The following is a 21607-nucleotide window of genomic DNA, read 5'->3' as shown; positions in this document are numbered from 1 at the left end:
AACCAAGTCATGCCTAAGATTATATCAAAATCAGTCATATCTAAAATCACCAAATCAGCCCAAGTTTGAAAATTCATAAACAAAATAGGACAAACACGATAGACATGGCTGACTATGACTGACTCTCCAACTGGGGTAGAAACATGAATAAGGGCATCAAGTATATCATAAATCATAGCAAATTCTGAGGCAAATAGCACTGATACATATGAATAAGTAGAACCCGAATCAAATAACACATTAGCCATCCGGTCCCCTGCAAGAATAGTACTTGTGATCACTGCGTCAAATGCCTCTGCCTCATTCTTGCCCGGAAAGGCATAACATTGAACCCTATCATCTTGACGAACCACTTCCCTGCCTCGTTGCACATTACCTCTGCCTGCATTACCATTTCCTCTACCTCCGCGACCTCGCTGATTACCTCCTCGCCCACCTTGTGAAGGCCCTCGACCATTATTACCATTCCCCGCGGGTACCACTGCTCTAGACTGCTGCTGTGCAGAATCTAACACACGTGGGTGGGGACAATCTCTCCTCACATGCCAAGGTTCACCACAGTTGTAACATGTACGATCAAAAGTGCGACTCTCTAGCTATCCTGAATCAAATTATGAGGTGGAGTTCCCGAGTAATTACCTGTAGAGGCGGGAATAGCGGACTGAATTAGCTTGGCTACATGCGTTGGTCTTCCGGACCCCTGGAGTAAGAACCTTGAATGTTACCCGAGTTCTTGTCCCTTTTTGCCAATTCCTTAGCCTGACTGTCTTGCCTCACCCCCTCCACTTTCTTAACATAGTCTATCACCTCATTAAAGCTCCTCCCTGCAGGCAGCGGTCATATGAACATATAAAACCTGCAACTCAGAATTTAGTCCCCTAATAAATAGATGGATCCTCTCCTCCTCAATAGTCACCAATTGAGTAGCATATCTTAGACAAAACATGGAACTTGGCCTCATAAGCAGCCACAGACATACCACCTTGCTCCAAAGCCATGAATTCATCCTTCTTGCGATCCCTCAAAGTCCTAGGCAAATACTTCTCTAGTAACAAAGCATGAAATTGGGTCCAAGTAAGTGGAGGTAAAGTTGAAGATCTACATTCCATATAAGCTCTCCACCACTGCTTAGCCTCACCTTGAAGTTGAAAGGACACAAACTCAACCCCATGCTGATAGACAATTCCCAACTTATAAAGCCTCTCATAGCAATATAAGATAAACTCATAAGCATCCTCATTCTCAGAACCAAGAAACACAAGAGGCTTTAGCTTCAAACACTTAGTCAACATTTCATGCTCATTACCAGTCATAACAGAACCCAACAAAGGACGGAAGAAAGCATCATTACCTCTCGTTCCACCCGTCTTGGGCGCAGTGCTAGCAACATGGGGATTAGCGGGAGCTTGAGTTGCTTGAACAGAAGGAAGCACTCCAGGACCAACCAACCCTTTCAAGAATGACATGATCTGTCGAGCTAACACTAGGTCTATGAGAGGAACATTGGTAGTCTCAGCTTGCATCTCTTCCTCTTCTCCAACCTCTTCAACATTTTCAACCTCAATATCTTCTTCTATCTCTTCATGATGCACATGAGGGGCCTCATTTTGGGGAGCATTTCCGACCGGTACCCCATCTCTATCAGACGCTACTCTTCCACTGCCTCTACCCCTAGCTCTTCCTCTAGCCCTGCCTCGACCACGGCCTCTCGCTGCAGATTCCTCAGCTGGAGCATTGACGGGAGCTACGGGCCTGACACTGTTGAATCTAGTGTTAACCATCTGCGGACAGAAGAGTGAAGGAGGTTAGATATCAATTTGAATTGTCAGATACCAATTAGAATCAAGTCATAGCATGAAAGGAGACAAGAGAAAACAGAGAGATTTCCTAAAGTCCTATAGCCTCTCGAAGAAAAGTAAAGGCGTCCCCGTACCATTCCACAAGACTCTACTAGACTCGTTTTGGTACATCGAGATCAAAGAACCTAGGCTTTGATACTAACTTTGTCACGACACAGACCGTCGTGATTAGCACCCACATTAACCCTCCGGTGGGAGAACCACTACTACAACCCAACCCAAACAACTAAACAAAAAACTAAAGTATTTAAGGATACGAAAACATGAATAATAGCTAAAACTGAGTTCCCATAAACTTCAAACAAAAGATCTAACAACTAACATTGCGGAAAATACTTCTAGAACCTGAAAGTCAATGTACTAAAACATGTAAAGTTCAACAAGTCTAAACAAGAAGGGTCACAACCCCAAACTAATGAACAAATCCACTAACTAGAAAGTCTAAGTCCGAAATGTGGACATAGACGAAAGGAGAACTCATGGCAGCCTGGAAGAACTGACTCACCTTTGAATTCGAAGCGAATCTTCTAAGCGAGATTTGTCAATAGCCGCCTGAAGATGCCCTGTACTCAACAAAGAACGAGCAAGTGCAGTATCAGTACACAACCACAATGTACTGGTAGGATCACGCGGCTATCCTACTAAGTGTAACATAAGCAAGTCAATACTACATTATAAACATGCAAAATACCAAACATATACAATATCGATTATCACATGCTCAACAATATACATTTATAACAAGTCATTGTTCCTCTCATGGAACCCAAACCCAAACTGTTAGCATACTAGAACGTGGTACCCGATCCAATGTTTATGCCAGAACGTGGCAACCGATCCCAATTAGTATATCGAAATGCGGTATCCGATCTAATCATCACACCACAATCACAATCACAAGTATATTCTCAATAATTATACAATCAAGAAGTGATACATGGCATACAGTTATTCATCTATCTCATTTACAACGAGTGTGATCAATAATTCAACATTCGCATACATACATGTATCATAATGAAGCAAGAAAATAATATATATCACACAATCATAGAATCACAACTATCACCTACCTCGAAACAAGCTTCAAACCCTAAGAAACTTGATCCTTCCCTTTTCGAATTCGTTCCGCTTGTCTTAGTCTATAAACAATCAATATAATACGGGAATCAATAAACAATCACTAATTACCTGGATTACTAACAATTCTAACAACCCTAGATCATACCCATGATCTCAAGTATCAAAATTAGGGTTGTTTCCACCATAGATTCTAGATCAAAACCTTCCCCCATCGATATTTACCCATTAGGTTACGTTGTCCGGATCGAAAAATGGATTCGGGGAGTTAAAAGCTTACCTTTAGCCTCAAGAATGGTGGAAAACTGTCAAGAATCACCTGGGGTTCGTTCCTTAGCTCTAAAAACCGAAAAGTGCAGAATAAAGACATTTTGGGGTTTATGTATGACTTTAAGTCGCGTCTGGCCCGCCACAGCGGCCCTCACCCCGCTACAGCGGCCCCTCCAGAGCGACCAATACCACCGCCAAAGCGACTTGCACAAAATAGTGAGCAATTTTAATAATTTCAAGACCCCCATTTCACAACACACCTTTAACCAACGACGCTCATAAAATATCGTTCACTCTAAGATCGATTTCGGGAGTTCTACTCACCCGAATTCAATTCCGTAAAGTCGTATAGATCCCTTAACGACTTATCTAACTACCATGTAATCAAAATCATAAATAAGTCACCCGATTGTTACTAGATTTCCCTACACCTCAAAGACTCGTCCAAATCTGGACTAGGTTGGAAAATTTCAAGTTACTACAAAAAAGTTTCCGACTCAAAAAATTTCCCCGTTGGCTTTCCTGTAAAAACGGAACCCGGTCGTTACAATTTATTTTAAGAATACAATTTTTTTTACAATTCACTTTTTTAAAATAATGAACCTCTTTATTTAAAATTCTAAATGTGTCACTATTTAGGACACTTTTTTAGTTTTATTGCTCTTACACTTTTTATTTTTTATCTTTAAAATATGTAAAAAAAAATTGCAAATATCTGTTGAGCCGAGAAGGACTAGCTAATGCTAAAATCAATAATGAAATCATTTTGACAATTATCTTGTCTATTATCATTTTTTGTTGTTACAACTCTTGCTTATTTTATCAATTTTTTTTTTATAAATTTGAAGATACATGAAACTTAAGTCCCATAAATTTATGAGTAAATTTTAGGTTTAGCAAACATAAAAAACATATTTGTATGTTATAGCTATAGTTTGTATAATTGCGCTCCATATCAAACTTTTATGTTTGCTATGACTATTAATATGTATATTTAGGTATACATATACATAAAAAATATGTATTTGGGTCTATTTGTATATTTCGGTATACAAATGGGATGGCAAAAAACATGGAATGTTTGTTGCGAATTACAAATAAAAGAAACTATGGCTATAACATTTAATTTGAATTAATAGTTTGCTATTTCATACAATTTTTCCAAAATTTATGGGACATATGAACCGACCCGTACTTCAAGATTTACACTTCACCCATGTTGCGTAAAATATCTCCCTTGTTTCCATGTCTCTTTAGACTTAACTTGGCATCAAATCTATCATAATTTAATTTTGTCCCAAAATAATTTAGGTATGACAATTACGAATTTTCTATTTCAACTTATTCAAAAAAAATTAAAATCTAAATTTCTCCTATAAATAGAAGTCAATCCTAGGCAAAGAAACACACAATAACAACAACAACAACAAAGCCATTTGATCACCCCTGGTATCTACTCAAATATATTCTCCTACTTCTTTTTAGCCATGACAAAGGAAATGAGCACTGAAAGAAAAATTGCATACCAAAAAGCACGAAATGAGTTTTTCAAAATGGCTCGAGAACTCAACGCCTCTCATGGTGTTGAGATTGTTGGCGTCTTCTATAGTGATTACCACAAAAAACCTCTGATATATCCAAATCATGTTGCTGCTATCAAAACCTTTGAAAAATTTAGAAAGTTATATGTGCAGGAGCAACCCAAAAACATGGTGACACAAGAAGAAATCACCAAGCAATTAATAATTAAGAAGATGGAGGAACTTAAAAAGCTAAGGAAAAAGAACAGGTTCACGGAGTTGACAATTAAGGTCTATGAAATGAAAAAGGAAGATTTTTCTGCTAACATGGACCCTAAAGATGTCAACGATTTGTTGTACGTGGTGAGAGAAAATCTCAAACAAATGAAAGAAATATTGAAAGCAAGGGCTGACAATGAGGGTTCCACTTTGAATATCTCTTAATTCTTTGTTGGACTAGATGATTCCTAGTTGAATCAATCTAGGCTTGATTTGGCTGGTTTAAATTTAATTAAGTAGTATCTACAAATTATTATTGTTTGCATTAGTTTTTTTTTTAGTAATAGTTTTATTTTAGATATGAGGATTGGTGAGATGATCGATTTGTAATTTTTGAATCCTTTAATGTTTGATTTAAAAGCCTATAGAGTACACTTGAAAAATGAATTTATCTTGCATTTTACTGATTGTTGCCTCCATTCAATAACAGTTTCTCTCTCTATATATATATACAAATTTATAAAAAAACTAAAACATTTCATATAGGAATTATTCAAGTGTTCAAATAAATTTATACATAACTGATTAATGCATATCATTTCATGTGGACGTATAAATGATTTAACAATCATAATACAATTTCATTGTTCGTTCATATATACAAATTGAAAAGAAAAAATATGCAAATCAAAACGAAATAATAGATTACTATCATAATTTATAATCCAAACAATTTATGAATGTCAAAAACCAAATCTGTAATAAAAAAACTCCAAATAAACAATAATTTCCTCCCAAAAATTTGTAATTACACCTATTTACAGTATTCAAAATGACGAACTGACTTGAATTCTAACAACTTTTTCGCTCATATGAGTTTGAATCTATTACGGAAAAATATACAATTTGAACTGTAATTACAAAATATTATCGTAATATACAATCAAATCAATTCTGGATGTTCAAAACCAAATATGAATTTGAAAACACCAGATAAAAACATTGATTTCGTTCAGAAAAAAAACAAATCAAAGCAATTTCCAGTATTAAATACATTTAGCTGTTGTTGTTTACTTGAAAATTAAATTGATCTCTAATGTTTGTATTGCTCAAGCTTATTCGATTTGATAAACCAAATTGCAATGAAGTTCATGTTGTTGAAGAAGTCATTGTAGGAAACAAATCCTTAATATGTGTGGGTTAGGAGAAATTAGCTCATTTTTAGTTAATTTGTTTTAAAAAAAAGATTGTATACAAATTTAACGTATTTCACAAATTATACAAATTAGAGACTCCATAACAAACAAAACTATAGCTATAGATCACAATTAACAAAACTATAGCCGTAAAATACTAATATGATTATTATTTTTGCTATTCTTAAAATTTTCTCCCTTTCTTATAAACCAAAAAAAAAAAGAATTAAATTGACACATAATTTTTACATATTTCTCTACCATAATTTTTTTTAAGAGTTGAATGAGTCCTCCAATTCTTTTTGAATAGGCATGATATAACTTACATTATAAAAATGTACTCTTTTTGTCCCAATTTATGTAACTTACTTTTCTTTTTAGTCAATCCAAAAGGAATGACACATTTCTATATTTTGTCTGTTTTATTCTTAATAAAATGATTTACAACCATTCAAATTTCTATCATTTATTTTGGACCACAAGTTTTAAAAGTCTTTCTTTCTTTCTTTCTTAAATTACGTATCGAATCAATCTACCTCACGTAAAATGAGACAAGTAGTAACTTTTTTAAGTGTGTGTTATACATATGTTGGCGTAAACTTTCATGACAAATGCAGATTAATTTAGTTGATGCGAGTTTCTTGGATCCATATATTTTTTTCTTCTTGTTCTGAAACAAGTAAAAGTTGAATTTGTGGCTCTTTTTCTTCACTAATTGCTGCTGTAACGGTTTGTTGTGGTGCCCGTAAGGTATTTTTGATTCCCTTACAACTCACAAATTGCATTAACGTTTCTGGGTTTCTGTTATTTTTTTGTTCTTCTTTTCATTCTTGATCTTTATAGGGTTTTGACATTTGTAATCAGTCTTGCTTTACATTTTAGTTGGTTGGACTTCCCCTCTTTCATGATTACTGACCCAAAATCATGCATCTATCAATACAGTGAAAATTGGTGATTTTGATTGACTCAGCCCAACCTCAAAAAGTTGGCCTTTATACAATAAACAATACTTATTTATTGTTTAAGGATGGTGATATTTCAGTTCTCTTGGTTAGGAGGTTCTAGTGATAAACAGTGACTATCCTCAATTATAACTAGTTGGAGTCCTTGTTATATGAATTAGATTCACATTAATCAAGCCCATCTCATTTTAAACTATAACTTGTCTTTTAATTGAAACAAGAGGTTCTCTAAAATGAATAATTAGTATAAGAAGTGTGAGTTAGGTGTGCGTCACGAGTTTGGACCCTACTGTAGACAAAAGCTTGGTATTTAAGTGGATAAGGGTAGCAGGGCGAATCCATTATCCATGAGTTTGAAACTCAGCTCCATGGTCCCTCGGGGAATCCTCCATCATTGAGGAAACAAAAAGAGAATGAGAATAGAAAAATTGCCAAAGACCTTTCATGCATTCTTCTAAGAGAACGAATGGGCTTAAGAATACTTGTTTCTTCTGCAGTTATTAAGCTATGCCGAAAACACATTTAAACAAAGTTCAGTATTTTCAGTGATTAGTGGATTTTCTTTGTTGAAATGTGGGTACAATGCCTAATATTTTATTGAACTCTCACTCATCTCTTATGTATTGATGTTGCAGGAGGTGATTGTCGGATGAAACATTTCTAGTCGTGTTCATTTCAGTGTTGTCAAAGGCTCATTTGTGACACACTTAAGTCTTGAAGCTCAGGCTAGGTGCTTCGCTTCAGTTTGGCTGCGTTTCAGTGTATGCAAGGCGCCTAGGTGTGTCTCATTGCCCACAAGTTCTATCTTATAAGAGCGGTACTAAACTATAATGATGATGATAAGAAAGATATAGTATTAATTATTAAGGAAATGATTATGAATAAAGTTGTTACTTTTTTCTTGCACTGCATATACTTCTTTATTTTTCTTCGTTGCGCCTTTTTAAACTAAAACCCACTCTTCAATTTCGTTTTACACTTAAAGCCCCAATAGACCTGGAGAGATTTTCATCTTTGACAAGACTGGTTCGTTTCCTTTCTCAATAATTTTCTTAATAACCACTTTGGTTTAGTGAAGATAAAACAGTTCCTTAAGTGACCTGCTTATTGTATGAGTTTTAGAGGGAGACTCCTTTCTAGAACCAAAGAACATTAACAATCACCCGTTCAAGGAAATTTTGGCCTGGTCAGCTTTGATCATGATTAGGAAATGTGGAAAGTGGAGACTGTGCAGAACCCAGATTCAGGTTATCTGGGGACCACATTTTGAGGAGGAAGGAGTTCCTTAAGAGTTAAGACATGTTTGATTGGGAGGTTTGTATGAGTGTGAGATCATCCAGTAAGTTGCCCCCTTCAATGTGAAGGGATGTTAAAGCATTGCGTGTACTAGGTAAGGGTTGGAAGGTGGTCTGAGAGAACATGTTGTAAAAAAAAATGAAGTAGCGAGGGGGCAGTGGTTTAATGACTCATCTATGATTTAATGAATTGCTCAAAAAGGAGGGGAAGTGTGTGAATTTTCATTGATGTGGATTGTAACTAACCGAGTTTTGCTAGAGTTAGGCTGTCCCTAAAAGAAGAGGAAAAGGGTGCCAGTGTTTATAACAGTGGAGAGGGGCGACATGAGTTTCGGGGAACACGCTGAAATTTATCCTTGAAACTTTTTTGTTAAATTGGATTTTAAACTTACCAGGTTTAGCTAGAGTTAGGTTGTCTGTGAAAGAAGAGAAAAAGGGTGCCAGTGTCTATAGCACCAGAGAGGGGTGACATGAGTTTCCGGGTGAGATTAACATAAAAAATTATCCCTGAAACTTGGGAAAGGACTTGATTGGGGAAATGAGGAGGAGGGAAGAGAAAGGGCAAAAGAGGGATAGGAAAAGCCTATTATGAAGTGGAAAATGTTTCAGAAAATGGTTCTTGCACCTAATTCAGCTCCAAAAATAGCTTAAGGTGAAGATTGTTGAATACCTTATAAAGAGAAAACATTACTTATGTGAGATACTTAACACACCCATACACACTGATATGAAGAACATCAGGAGTGTTGACAATATAACATAAGGGATCCTATGTTTGGTCCTAATTCAATCCCAGAAGCTTGGTCATGAGGCAAGAATTATCTAAGACCTCATAAGTACACCACTTGTCCTTCAACATATGTGCGACACTTAACAAAAAAGATCAGGCAGAAAAATAGTGATGCCGTCTGAAATAACTAAGGAGGAGGGGTTGCTCAGCCGGCAATTCAACATGATGGAAAGAAGCAAACAAATAAGGTGGTGGATGCTCTTAAGTGAACTTGGTAGGAGAACAAATTGGAATCAGTTTACTAAATTATATGTTCCAGTAAATAACTATCGGATCGAACCAATGTCATTGAGTAGGTGATCAAGATGTCGGAAACTCCATTTTCAAAACCAAAAATGGGTTAGAAGGCGATGATTTAAAAAACCAATAGGCTTGAACTTAAGTCTAGACTCAGAATTGGAGTGGGAGGGTAAAGGGCTCTTGCTTTCTTCCATCATATAACCAATGAAGCAGATGGCAGGAAAAACAACTTTGGCAATTTCCCATCTAAAGGAGATAGGGTGGGTGGGTGGTCAAAATTCTTAGATAAGGCTAGAAAGGAAGAGCCAATTACACTAGTCATATTTCCAATATCAATAAAGGATTTACATCCCTCCGGTACTTCTGGTATCGTCCCAAAAGGCTTAGGAACTAGATGAAATGTTCACGAAGGGGACCAAGGTGGTGCACCAAACTAAACAACAACATACCCAGTGTGGGAACAAAGTGGGATCTGGGAAGGATAGAGTGTACGTGAACGTTACCCCTATCTCGTAGAGGTAGAGAGGCTCTTTCCAAAAGACCCTCGGCTCAAGTGCAACAAAACAAAGAAGTAATGAAAAGGAAAAACGATGGTGAAGAAAACATGACAACTAATTGAAAAGTAGTGTAGAACATACATACAAGGAACAATAACATCAACCAAATAGTGCAATCACCTAAACATGATAAACAACAAATAGATAACAAAAGCAAGAAACTATATATATGAATAAGAAACAAAAAAACTAGGTAAAAGATTGTTTAAACCTTGGCACCAAAAATTGTTGTGTGTGTGTGTGGCAATCACCAAAGGATGGAGGAGATTGAAAAAATAAATAAATAAAAATACTTAAAGTTTGGGAGAGATGGAAAGGAAGATAGAGTCATCGAACTGTTAGCTGACATAGAACAAGTTTAAAAGGGTTAGTTGTGATGAACGAACGAGATGGGTGGGGTGAGAAAAGAGACTGGAGCTGGGGCATCAACATAGCCTCTAGATGCTTACTATGCAAAGAGGCACTGGAACCAACAAACACTTATTTTTGCATGGCAATGTAACAATACAAGTATGGGCTTTATTCTTCAATTTAGCTAGCCTAAGCCTAAATTGGTGTATACGGCAGATTTATTGAGTTGTTGGATCAAAAGAGGGGGGGGGGGGGGGGAAAGAACACAGCAGATTTATTGAGTTGTTGGATCAGAAGGGGGGGCAGCAAGAGTCAAAAGAAGTGGGTGGAGGACAGTACCTGCTTGTATCTGGTGGAATATTTGGAAGGAAAGGAATCAGAGGATTTTTCAAGGAAAAGAATGCTCAATACAAAAGATTAAATGGAAAGTAATTACATCCTTAGGTTTTTGGTGCAAAAGACAAAATATAGAAGAGGAAATCCAATTAGGTAATTACATCCTTAGGTTTTTCATCTTTTTTTCTCTCCTTTTTGGAGGTGGCCAGCATAGCCCTTAATGCTGAGGAATACAAGTTACCCGTTTCCAAAAAAAAAAGAAAGAGATTGGAGCAAGAGGTAATATTGTGGTGTATGGTAGAAGGTTCGGCATGAGGGAAAGAGAAGTGTTGAAGAAGGTGAGAGATAAGGGATAGATATATCATATATCGTTTATAGATGTTAAGATCTTTTCTTAGGATGTGAGATAGTGAATTGACCAATTAAAAGGTCATCATCAAGTGGGAGATAGAGAATACGAGGTGGATATAGTGTTTTTAGAAAACTAAATGAGTTTTATAACTAACACAATTGTTAAGAAGCGTGTGAGTGAAAAGGTGGATTAAGTATGATTCGATTCCTACAATTTGGAATGCAAGACATCCTATTATTATGTGATGTGAGGAAGATAGCTATAGAGGAGGTAACTACATTGTGTGTTTTTTATTACAACTCAGATTTAAACTCTAAGAAGCAGAGAAGAATGAGGTTTTACTGAAGGATTTTGGTGGAAGACTTTAGACTGTTCGACATAGTCATGCTTGGGAAACTATTATGGAGATTTGGAGAAGGAACAGACTTTTTGGAGAAAGCTGATAGTGGAAAAGTGTGGCACTGTGAAAGTGTGAATGAAAGATGAATTATTGGAAATATCACACTTTCATCGGAGTACGAATTATGGAGGATGATCATGAAGGCATGAGAAGATTTCAATGACTACATTTATTCAGAGTAGGACGAATGCTTGATTTTAGGTTCACAAGTGGTGCTAGGAGAATGCACAGTGACTTGCATGCTATAGCATATGTAGTGTTTTGAGCTAGTAGAGATGACAGTACGATAGATCCTGATTATACAAGATGGTGAGGTCATTGTGACTTGAGGTTTAAGAGGAGTCTACATGTACAGGAGATGTATGATTTCCAAACTTGGTGGAACTACTTTACAAGAACTTATTGCATACTACCGAACTCGTGAAGTTGGAGTACGAGAAGAGTTAGTTTGTTCTCAGTTAAATCGTACTGCTAGAAACTAATAGTAAGGGAAGAGTCGGGTTTCTTGAACTTATAGGTTTGGGTCCCCAGGTGTTCCTTCGAATGTGTGCTTATTTTTTTGGTTGGCAGTAAGGAAGCGATAGTGAGAGTTGAGAACTGAGGGAGAGGAGGATCACTTGTTCACTTATGTAGGTTGGTGCTTTATGTGCAAATGTTTGAGAGAATATACAAGTCACCTCCTTCGGTACTGTTGGTTTAAATTACTGTGGTCGATGATGCTAGCCGCTAGGGGAAGAGGAGGAGATTATATACAGTTGGAACTTTAGAAGAAGGAAACGACACAGGCATGGGATGTTTCCCCTTTTGGCCTTCCTGTGAGTATATAAAATAGAGAAAGAAGAGAACAATTTGAAAGAGTTGACAATGATTTTGTACGTTTGAGGAGTAGCCTCTTGTCTGTAGTTACTTTTTCGTGCACCCATAAGGTCCTTGCTTGTATAGAAGATGGGGTTTCTCTTACAAAGAATCATATTTTTATGTAAGTTTTTTATTTTTTTTGGTGTACTGCTTCTTTATGGAAGAAACATTACTTTATCAAAACTAATTTGGTTACCCATGAGTGATACCTTGCCAGGTATATATTTGTTGCAGTAGTTATCTGGAGATCTCATATGATGGAAATTAAGGCAGACAGAAATGATGGATCCTTGGTTTTAGTCAAGCACGGAGATGAGGCTGTAAGTTATCCAAGGTTCATGTGCCATTTAACTTCCCTGCAATTTTTTTTTCTTTTGATAAAGAACTTTCCTGCAAATGTGTTTATAATATCTCTCTCCTATCTCTGTGCGGCAAGTTTCTTTTCCTTCATGTATTTACACTGTAAAGATCACAAACCATAATATGCTAGTCTCTCCACTGATGCTATTTCACATTGGGATTTATCTAATGTTGAGAGTTTTCATGTCAACTTTGTGGTAGGAGGTCCATTGTTTACAAAGAAATACAGGCATCTAACTGTGGAATCAAAGCTTACTCGTGAAGACTTAAATGGGTTGGTGTAAATGATACCAGTTGTATTCTTTAGTCTCTTCATACCTCAAAGTTGTGCTGCTAACAATTTTGAATAACGGAGTAGGAGGCCAGGTGCATACTCAAAGCAATATGCTATTGACGCTGCTACACATCTCACCTTTGAGTATGTTGAAGGTCCCTCATGAAAATATATTCCTTGGTTTGGTTTACTTGAGATTATTGAAGAAACCATCACAGATGAACTGATTGGTGATGCTATTGGAAAACTACATAATGGTGGCATTGTCCATGGGATTTGGTGACATCAAACATGTTGATGAGGTTTGCTGCCAACCAGCTGGTGAGCATTATCCTTTCTGTATTCTTAGTAAGTGTCTCAATTCTCATAATTGTCTTTTTTTTCAACTTTGTTTCCTGTTTTGCATTTTTCTTCTCTTTGAATAGGCTGATGTTCTGCATTCACCTTTTGTAAAATTAGGTACTATCCAAGTTTTTTTTCCTGTGGGTACTGATTGACTTTTGACTAAGCATTACTTCAACACTTCCAGATGATAAAGCAGTGGATTTATATGTACTGGACGTGCTCTCTATTCACTCTTCTTGTTGAAATCTAATGAGCTCAGTTGTATCACCTATGTTATATGTTATTGACATGTTCTAGAATGAACATCTCCTCAAGCGTTTTGTTCTTCTCTGATCTATACTTTTTTTACTGATATGTAATCTCTACAGTAGATCATAATCTGTTTCAGGGAAAGAGAGTGTTAAACTTTTGGTAATGCCTTTCAAATAATTTTTTCCGTTGTTCCAAGTATTAATGTCATTCAAGTCATATTATGCAAGAAACATGCAGTTCTTCCATCTAAAGCAGTATTTCTAGTGGTATTAATGGTTTTCTACTTCTCTGATAGTGCTCTTTTCTGGCATATGCTTCGGATGAGAATTTTTTCTAATAATAGACTAAGCCTCCCTAAGGATTAAGTTGCACTTAATGCGAATCTTTAACTTCTATTTTGCTCGCTCTTGAGAATACAAGTTCTGCTTGGGACGGCATTTCACATTGGTGTATTGTCACTGAGCTATACAATTCTCTGATCTCTTCATTTTTTGCAACCAACATAGATAGCGATTTTACTTTTAGTCTCGACCTGCAACTGTGAGCAGATGAGCCAGATAATTGCTGCATACAAGAAATCCGGAAAGTAACGGCTGTTGTCGTTCAACAAGCTAGCCCAAGGAGCAGCTTCTGTTCCTATATGTCCCTTTCTGTTAACTACCTCGTTTTCCACAGAAAAAATGAATGGTGTCAAATATCAAATACTATATCTTACTGTGTTTCTGCTTTGGGTTTTGTGATATATCAGCGAGGCTGAGAGATAGAAACCGTAATATGATTTGTTAGCTTCCCAGTTAGAGTTGAAATTTGTTCTTGCTGAGCATCCATTACCTTTTTTGTTTTATTTTTCAAAAAATTAAGTTTATATGCCTTTGTCTCCTCTTAAAGGGTAAGTGTCTTGCCTATCACTCCATCTTTTCAATTGCAGATGCCTGTATAATCTTATATGACTAAATCATCAAAGCCGTCCTCTTAACTATTTTTCTCTTCTGAGGTATACATCAGTTCTTTCCATTAATTTAGAGAGGGATGGTACTATCATGGTTATCTGGCCTGTCCTTTGCTTGTCTCGTGGATCCTAGGACAACTGCACTCTTTAATATTCACCTCTTCTCTTTGCACCTCTTTATTCCCGTTCAAAGTATTATTCAATAGTGTAGTTAGAAATATTCTTCAGATGTTCTTAATGGTCATGTTCTCTAAGGCATAGAAGATCTGAGATATCCTTTTCAGAAACAACAGACCACAGTTATGTGCAGAGATTAAAGGAAGTTACATTTCTATGCTGCGGGAATTTATTTTTCCTCTGTTGTGAAGACCGCGACTTAGCAGAATGTTTGGTCACAATTAGAGCGGACAATGTTTTTGTCTATGCCTGTCAACTTTCCCTGTTTGAACTGTTCTTCATACAATTATCCTGTTTATGCATTTTTACACTACGTTTGCTTATTAAGAGTACCCTTAGTTTTTTATGAATAGATTTCCAATTGCTTTACATTAAATATCAACGTTAGGGGAAGGAGAAACAGAATGCTTGGAGCACTGACAAATATGTTTCGGTTGCAAAGTTGAGGTTTTATTGTGGTTCTAACTCATTTAGAGTTGCCCAGAATTACCAATTTTCTGTTCCTACGTGGTGATCGGTGTTTTAAAATTTCCTTTGGTTGGCAGCATATTTACATTTTATGAACCCAGAAGGCTGTACATTATAGACATAACATTTTCCATGCCATGTGACTGCATGTGAAGCAGTACAATTGAACTACAACTGTGGTCCTTAGAGTGCAATTAAATGCACTGCTATAGTATTTGATTCAACAACAATGACATACGTAGTGTAATTCCACAAGTGGGGTTTGGGGAGAGTAGGATGCATGCGGACCTTTTGCTATAGTATTTGATATACTTTCCTATTGTTATTTCTAATTTCCCCTAATAAACGCTTGAACTCTTTTACAACTCTCTCAAATGTGCTGCTCTGAACATTGTCGGGTTTCTTTGGATTTGATGTTGGAATATACTGGAAATTATAAAATAAAAATAAAAAAAGAGAAGAAAGCCAAAAGAGGTTGGATTTTCTTGTTGTCCTATATTGTTTGATCTCATTTCGTTGTGTTTTGAGTTAGGAGTTAAGCTGTATCTGTTTGATTATTTACTCATTAAAACTTGAGTAAAAACCATACAATAACTTTGATTGAGAGATTTCACTTCTCCATGTCGCTTTTAATATTTGATATTATTCTTTCCTTGTGAGCTATTTTGACTAGGCTATAAAATTTAAAAAACTACATACGGGTTTTACCTTATGGTACTAGCACTACCTGATCAAGTAAAAAAGAATAGTACATCCTGACTCGATTGCGAGTTTACAAGTTGATGTAATATTCTTGGCACCATTTGTAATATTTCTCTTTGTTTTGTCTCTCTGAATTCTTTGTTTTCATTGATAGGGAAGTCATCACATCACTCTTGGATGCAATGGACAGATACATACACATGTGCCAAGTGGTGATCAAACTTTGAGCATGACGCCAATTCTGGAATCGCAATACCAGGTCCACATATTTACCCAAATATTGTGAGTACAAAATTCTGATTCTTAATTTTTTTTTTTTTTTTGGGAGATGTAGTTAATGTTGCTAGTGACACTGGTGGTGAATTTAAGTCACACGTTGGGATGAATTCTGATGCAAGAGCTTACACAAAATTAGCCAAACACTCAGTAAGTACTCTTCTGACTTTTTGCCTTTTACAGCAAACACCAGTCAGATGAAAACTTCAATATAATCTGCAGTTTCTTTAGAGTAACGTGTTGCTTTAGGTGGGAATGAGAGTCTTTTGATTTCTGATTGACAGAGCCAGTACTACTGCCAAGTTTGTGCACTTTATCTTGTTTGCTAAGATCATCATCGAGTCATCGACAAATTTATCGTGTTTGTAGGTACAATATAAGTGTGATCTCATTATATGTATATATATTTCGAGCTTTTTTTTGTCATGTGTGTACATTGTTCGAGTTGAAAGTAATGGTTCAGTTAAACTCACAGAACCCGCTTTATATATGCCTCTGATCATTGACCAGTATTTCTCATCTTATTGTGTCTGACGGGAAATCTGGAGTACATATTGGAACAATGTGGCATAGTACATTATGTGTGATTGATTTAACTTATTGACTAGTTTATTCATTTGATTCCTATTAAGTTAGCTAGCTAGTAGGTTGAGGTCTCGTTCGTTAACATTATTATGCAGAAAAATAACTCCACCAACTTACAATGACAAGTTCGACAAAGTTTTTTTTTTTTTTTGGAGAGTGAGAGTTTGTACCCCTAAAAACTTGACCAAACGCTCAACTCTCTAAAATAAACACTAAAAAGGTAAAAATAAATAAATTAATCACCTTTGACTTTTTAGATACTTGGCCAACATGCTGTAATTTAATTACCTTAGTATCAAACACGAACACTAGTGGTTACCAATGTAATGTTAAGACAAAAGTCATTTTGAGCATAACATAAATGAGGGATCAAATGTTATTGCATAAATACATCAATTAGATAAGTGACTAATTGTCGATTTCTTTTGTAAGACAAGAATGTCCATCTCCATCACGACTTGCTTACAAATCTGTACATATATATATGGACATATGAGGATATTATGTCTATTTATGTTCCTTCCAATAAGTAGTCGCGGAGTCATGATTTTCAATAAGAGGGATTCAAAATATAAAGAAGTAAATGCAGGAGATTCAACGTTCAATTATATATACAAAAATGAAATATTTTTTGACAATATATAGTGTAAATTTCCTACGAGGGCATCAGATGAACCCCTTGCGCTCCTAGCTTCGTCACTTGGTGGGGCAAAGGGAGATTGAGAAGTTAGATGAATGATCAACATCTCAAGTTGGAAGGTTGTGAATAGTTATTAATTGAAAGAGAGTAAAAAGCATAAATGCAACGAAATGGACAGACATCGTGATTGATTAAGAAATAAAGGCTTATATAAGAATTAAATTGGAAAATAAAGGAAGACAATGATATTCTCATTTGCCTTCCTCTATGAAAATAACTTGAATGAAAAACAAATAAAAGATATATAATTGTTATTGCATATTATCTTTTCATTTTTTTGGTTCCTCTTATTAACATGATTTAAATAATATTAAGCTCATGATCATCTCATTTTTTAAAATTTGAAAGTCCATCTACTCTTCTTTGATATTAAGATAATAGCTATGAGTAATCATCTACTTTCGGAAAAGAGTAGAAGAATAAAACCCCATAATCGTATGGTCATTACGATTCCATCTCCAATATAGTGCCTTTGATTATGAATTGAATCTAGTTATAGTTAACAACTTGCTTATTTATAAGGGATTTTTTTATATGAAAAAAACAATAATCACATCAAACCAATGAATGCATGATATTTGTACTGTAACATATACTTTTATCACTCAACCAAAGTCAATTCAAGTAATTTTCTCATACTAGTTTTCCTTAGCTATGATAAATTTATATAATTTAACGTAAATACCAAGCGAGTGTATTGTTTAATAAATTACTCATGTTTAGTATCATATACTAACAAAAAATATTGAAGCATATTGAATACTAAGGCCAAATGTACTTTGCTCTGCCACTGCACCTAAATAAATACTAAACACGCAACCAAAAAAAATAAGACGCGAAACTTATAGAGTCGTAGCAATTTACAAAGAATTTCCATTTTGCTGACTTGTTAGCATATTCGTGGTGACCTTATCCTTTTTATGATAACTATATTATATTCGTACCATATTATATTTGCCATTTCTTGTTTTATTAATTATTATTTAACCAGTCCGATGTGCAGATCTCATCGAGATATCGAAACATACTAATCAGTTGATTAAAATAATTATTTTCGATAGTTAAATATATATAACAATATTTATTATTTTGTATCGAAAAATATATGTATTATAATTTGGTGTAAATATAAAACGAGTAAATTGTTTAACAAACTACTGATTTTTATCATCCTATAACAAAATTTGTTGAAGCATATTGTATAATGTATACTAAGGCTAAATGTACTTTACTCAAGTTTCAAGGTATAATATAGCGACTTGTACAATATAGTTTTTTCATATTATAAAAATGGTAGATGGACCATTGTTTTAGAACGTGCTTGGCATAAATTGAAGCTAGAATTTTTCTGATAAATTTGGCGAAGTTGAATAACTTGGATACATATACAAAAGTTAAATTCGTCCGATATTATTTTTTCATGACCTTATTTACACCTACTATCTTAAATGATCTTCCAGAAAAGATAAAAAAAATTAACAGAATACAGATATTTTGTCTTAGTTTATTGATTATGGTCGGTATATAAGACACGATTAATGGTAATTAAAATAAGAAACTTTGTTGTGTGATTAGCTTAGTGCTTGTCTCGAAATTATGAGAAGAACATTTGTTCTTATTGAATGTAATTTAATGTATATTTAGGAAGCTTTAATAATAGTAACAATTGTTGTATTGTCCACATTCTTGCACTTATTGTTTGGGGAAAAAGACTTGACCAAGGTTCATAAATGGACCCTATCCTTTCTCAACATATTGCAACTTCTTTTGGGAATAATTTCCTAAATATTATAAAATAGGATCCTAATTACTATAATTAATGGTGTTATTTTATTTTAAAACATAGCAATAGTTTCTTTATGAAATATATACACCTCCAAATAATCCCATAAAACTAGGGATTTTGTCTTCCTTTCACACAAATCCTGATTGTCACGGTTCGTTCCATTACATTCGTTGACTGTCTCGCTTATAATTTAAAATTCTCTTGAAATTACATACACAAATGCAATAGTGTAAAATTTTTGAAGTTCAACTTATGATGCTCATCTTATTGATCGATGTTTATTGTAAAAGGTTAATTTATCATAATTATATTATATACACAGAAAATACGATTGTCTAAAATAATTTTTGTACATGAGATGTATTGATTGGTATGCTCTTAGTGGCGGATTCATCTTTGACAAAGGAAAGTCAAGTGACACCCCCATCGAAAATTTAGTGCTTTAAATCAATAAATTTATTATATCTTATATTGTTTTCGTAAAAATCATGATTCCGCCATCAATTCTTACAAATCATTATTTGAATTCATAGTTCATCAAATTTTAAGTAAGCGACATTTATTAAAAGGGTACCATACCAATAAGTAAGCATGTTCCTTATTTGATGAGTAAGTACATGTACCAACTAATTAAAGATTATATTGGATTTTATCCAAATGATTGATTAGACAAATTGACAGCCCTTCTTTGTTTTTTTTTTCTACACCCGTGTCCGATATCCACATTGGAATCTGATTAAATTCAAATTCACATAAGGAAGCACCACATTAGGGGTAATACGTTTCTTAACAAAGGTGACTTCATACCCAACTCGAACCCAAAACCCCTTAACCTGATTAAGGATGAAGAATTACTTACCACTCCACCATAATCGTCGTTGCTGAGTACAACTTTCTTGTTTAACAAAATGGGAGGCCACAATACATATTCATTAATTAGTGGGATATGCATTTTCGTACATTTTTAGTACAATAAATACTTGTGTTAAGATGGAAATTTTAGCTGGCCAACTAGCTTGGATTTAGACAAGCCTCATAATTAATCTTCAACTAATTAGCCTTCCAGCGTTTATTAGATTTGTCTAATATTATTTTTAGTACTATTGGTTGGTTAAAAGGGAATCCTTTTGTCTTAATAAATTAAAAATGCCTCAATTGGATTAGTTTACTGGTGTTGAATAGCTTTTTTGATTATCTATCTTTTTATTTTATTTTCTATATTGATTCTTTGAACATATTCGAGAGTTCAGTTAATAACATATAGATAAACGTTAAATTTTTTGGAATTACTCAATCATATCCTATAATGTAGCGAAACCTTGGTATTTTAGACCAATAGTGTAAAACACCTAAACTTTATTTCATAAAGTAGTAACGTAAAACATTTCTTGATTTTAGAATTGACTTTATTATATGAAATGAGAGTAATAAATTAAACTATGATATGTTAAGTAGATAACTTTGCACCCTCCTATCATATCTTGGTCTTCTTTTTGTTAAAAATAAAATAAAATAATGCTAGTACTATTATTTATTTATTTTGGTTTCCCATTCAGTTTGGTATCTATATTAGAGTCCGACTAAATTGAATTCGTGTCGGAAAATACTATTGGGGGTAACATGTTCCTTAACAAAGGCGACTATGTAAACAAGAGATTCAAATCCGATACCTCTGATTAAGGATGTAGAAATATCACTCTACCACAACTCTAATTAGTTATACTAGTATTAATTAACACTTTAATTTTAAGAGAAAGTTTTAGAAATAACAAACATAATAGACATGAGAAGGCTCTATAGCTATAGTTTCGATAATTGCGCTCCATAACTATAGTTTTGTTTGCTATGGAGGTTACGATTTGTATATTTCGCTTGCGAATATATAAATAGGGTAAATTTATACAAATTCTATATCTATACATTTAGTAATTTTTCAAAACTTCAGTTTATATATTTCGCTTGCCAATATACGAACATGTAATTTAATGGTATGAAGAATGGGAGAAGGAATCATAGAAAAGGTGGCTAAATTTGATAGCAGTAGTGGAAGCTTCACTGTTTAAAGAGTTTGGGATTCTGCATATATATATAGCTAGCGTTTGGCCATAGATTTCTAAATATTCTTGGCAAATATTATTTGGATGAAAATTTGGGTGAAATTTCACCATGTGTTTGGCCATAGTATTTGGGAAATATATTTCACTTTTTTAGAAAAATGTGATTTATACCCATAAGTTTTAAAAACTATCAAAACTAACCATAAGTTTGTATTACAAGTCAATTGAATCTTCGTTGCAACAATAACAAATATTGTTCATGACACTAGAGCAATGTGGTAGTTTGGAGTGAGTGCAACAAGCATCATTCCATAAATCGTTAAGTAGACAAAGCACATGACTTTGTTACCATTAGCCTATTGTTCATCATTTTCATCAACAACCATATCAT

At 34.7% G+C, this 21607-nt stretch overlaps 1 protein-coding gene and 1 long non-coding RNA gene across 4 annotated transcripts; both read left to right on the top strand.

The window, feature by feature from the left end:
- The first annotated feature begins 4696 nt into the window (after positions 1-4696).
- On the top strand, positions 4697-5173 carry LOC107061015 (uncharacterized). Its single transcript, XM_015309674.1, has one exon. It carries the CDS (start codon positions 4697-4699, stop codon positions 5171-5173), a length of 477 nt encoding a protein of 158 aa, XP_015165160.1.
- Positions 5174-6772: 1599 nt separating this feature from the next.
- Positions 6773-16640, top strand: LOC102595329 (uncharacterized). 3 transcript variants are annotated; one of them, XR_001473714.1, is made up of 5 exons: positions 6773-6894; positions 7742-7884; positions 12503-12605; positions 12847-13240; positions 13379-16640. It is a non-coding gene; the product is annotated as an uncharacterized lncRNA (long non-coding RNA). The 3 variants fall into 3 exon arrangements; XR_001473713.1 differs by having other exon boundaries at positions 12503-13240; positions 15967-16640; XR_001473712.1 differs by having other exon boundaries at positions 12503-13240.
- The last annotated feature ends 4967 nt before the right edge of the window (positions 16641-21607 follow it).

The sequence above is a fragment of the Solanum tuberosum genome, unplaced genomic scaffold (assembly GCF_000226075.1).
Source record: "Solanum tuberosum cultivar DM 1-3 516 R44 unplaced genomic scaffold, SolTub_3.0 scf00110, whole genome shotgun sequence".
NCBI lineage: Eukaryota > Viridiplantae > Streptophyta > Magnoliopsida > Solanales > Solanaceae > Solanum > Solanum tuberosum.
This window is presented reverse-complemented; position numbering and strand designations above follow the sequence as displayed.

Excerpts from the sequence above, each read along its gene's own strand:
- LOC107061015 (XM_015309674.1), top strand. The coding sequence starts at position 4,697 with ATGACAAAGGAAATGAGCACTGAAAGAAAAATTGCATACCAAAAAGCA.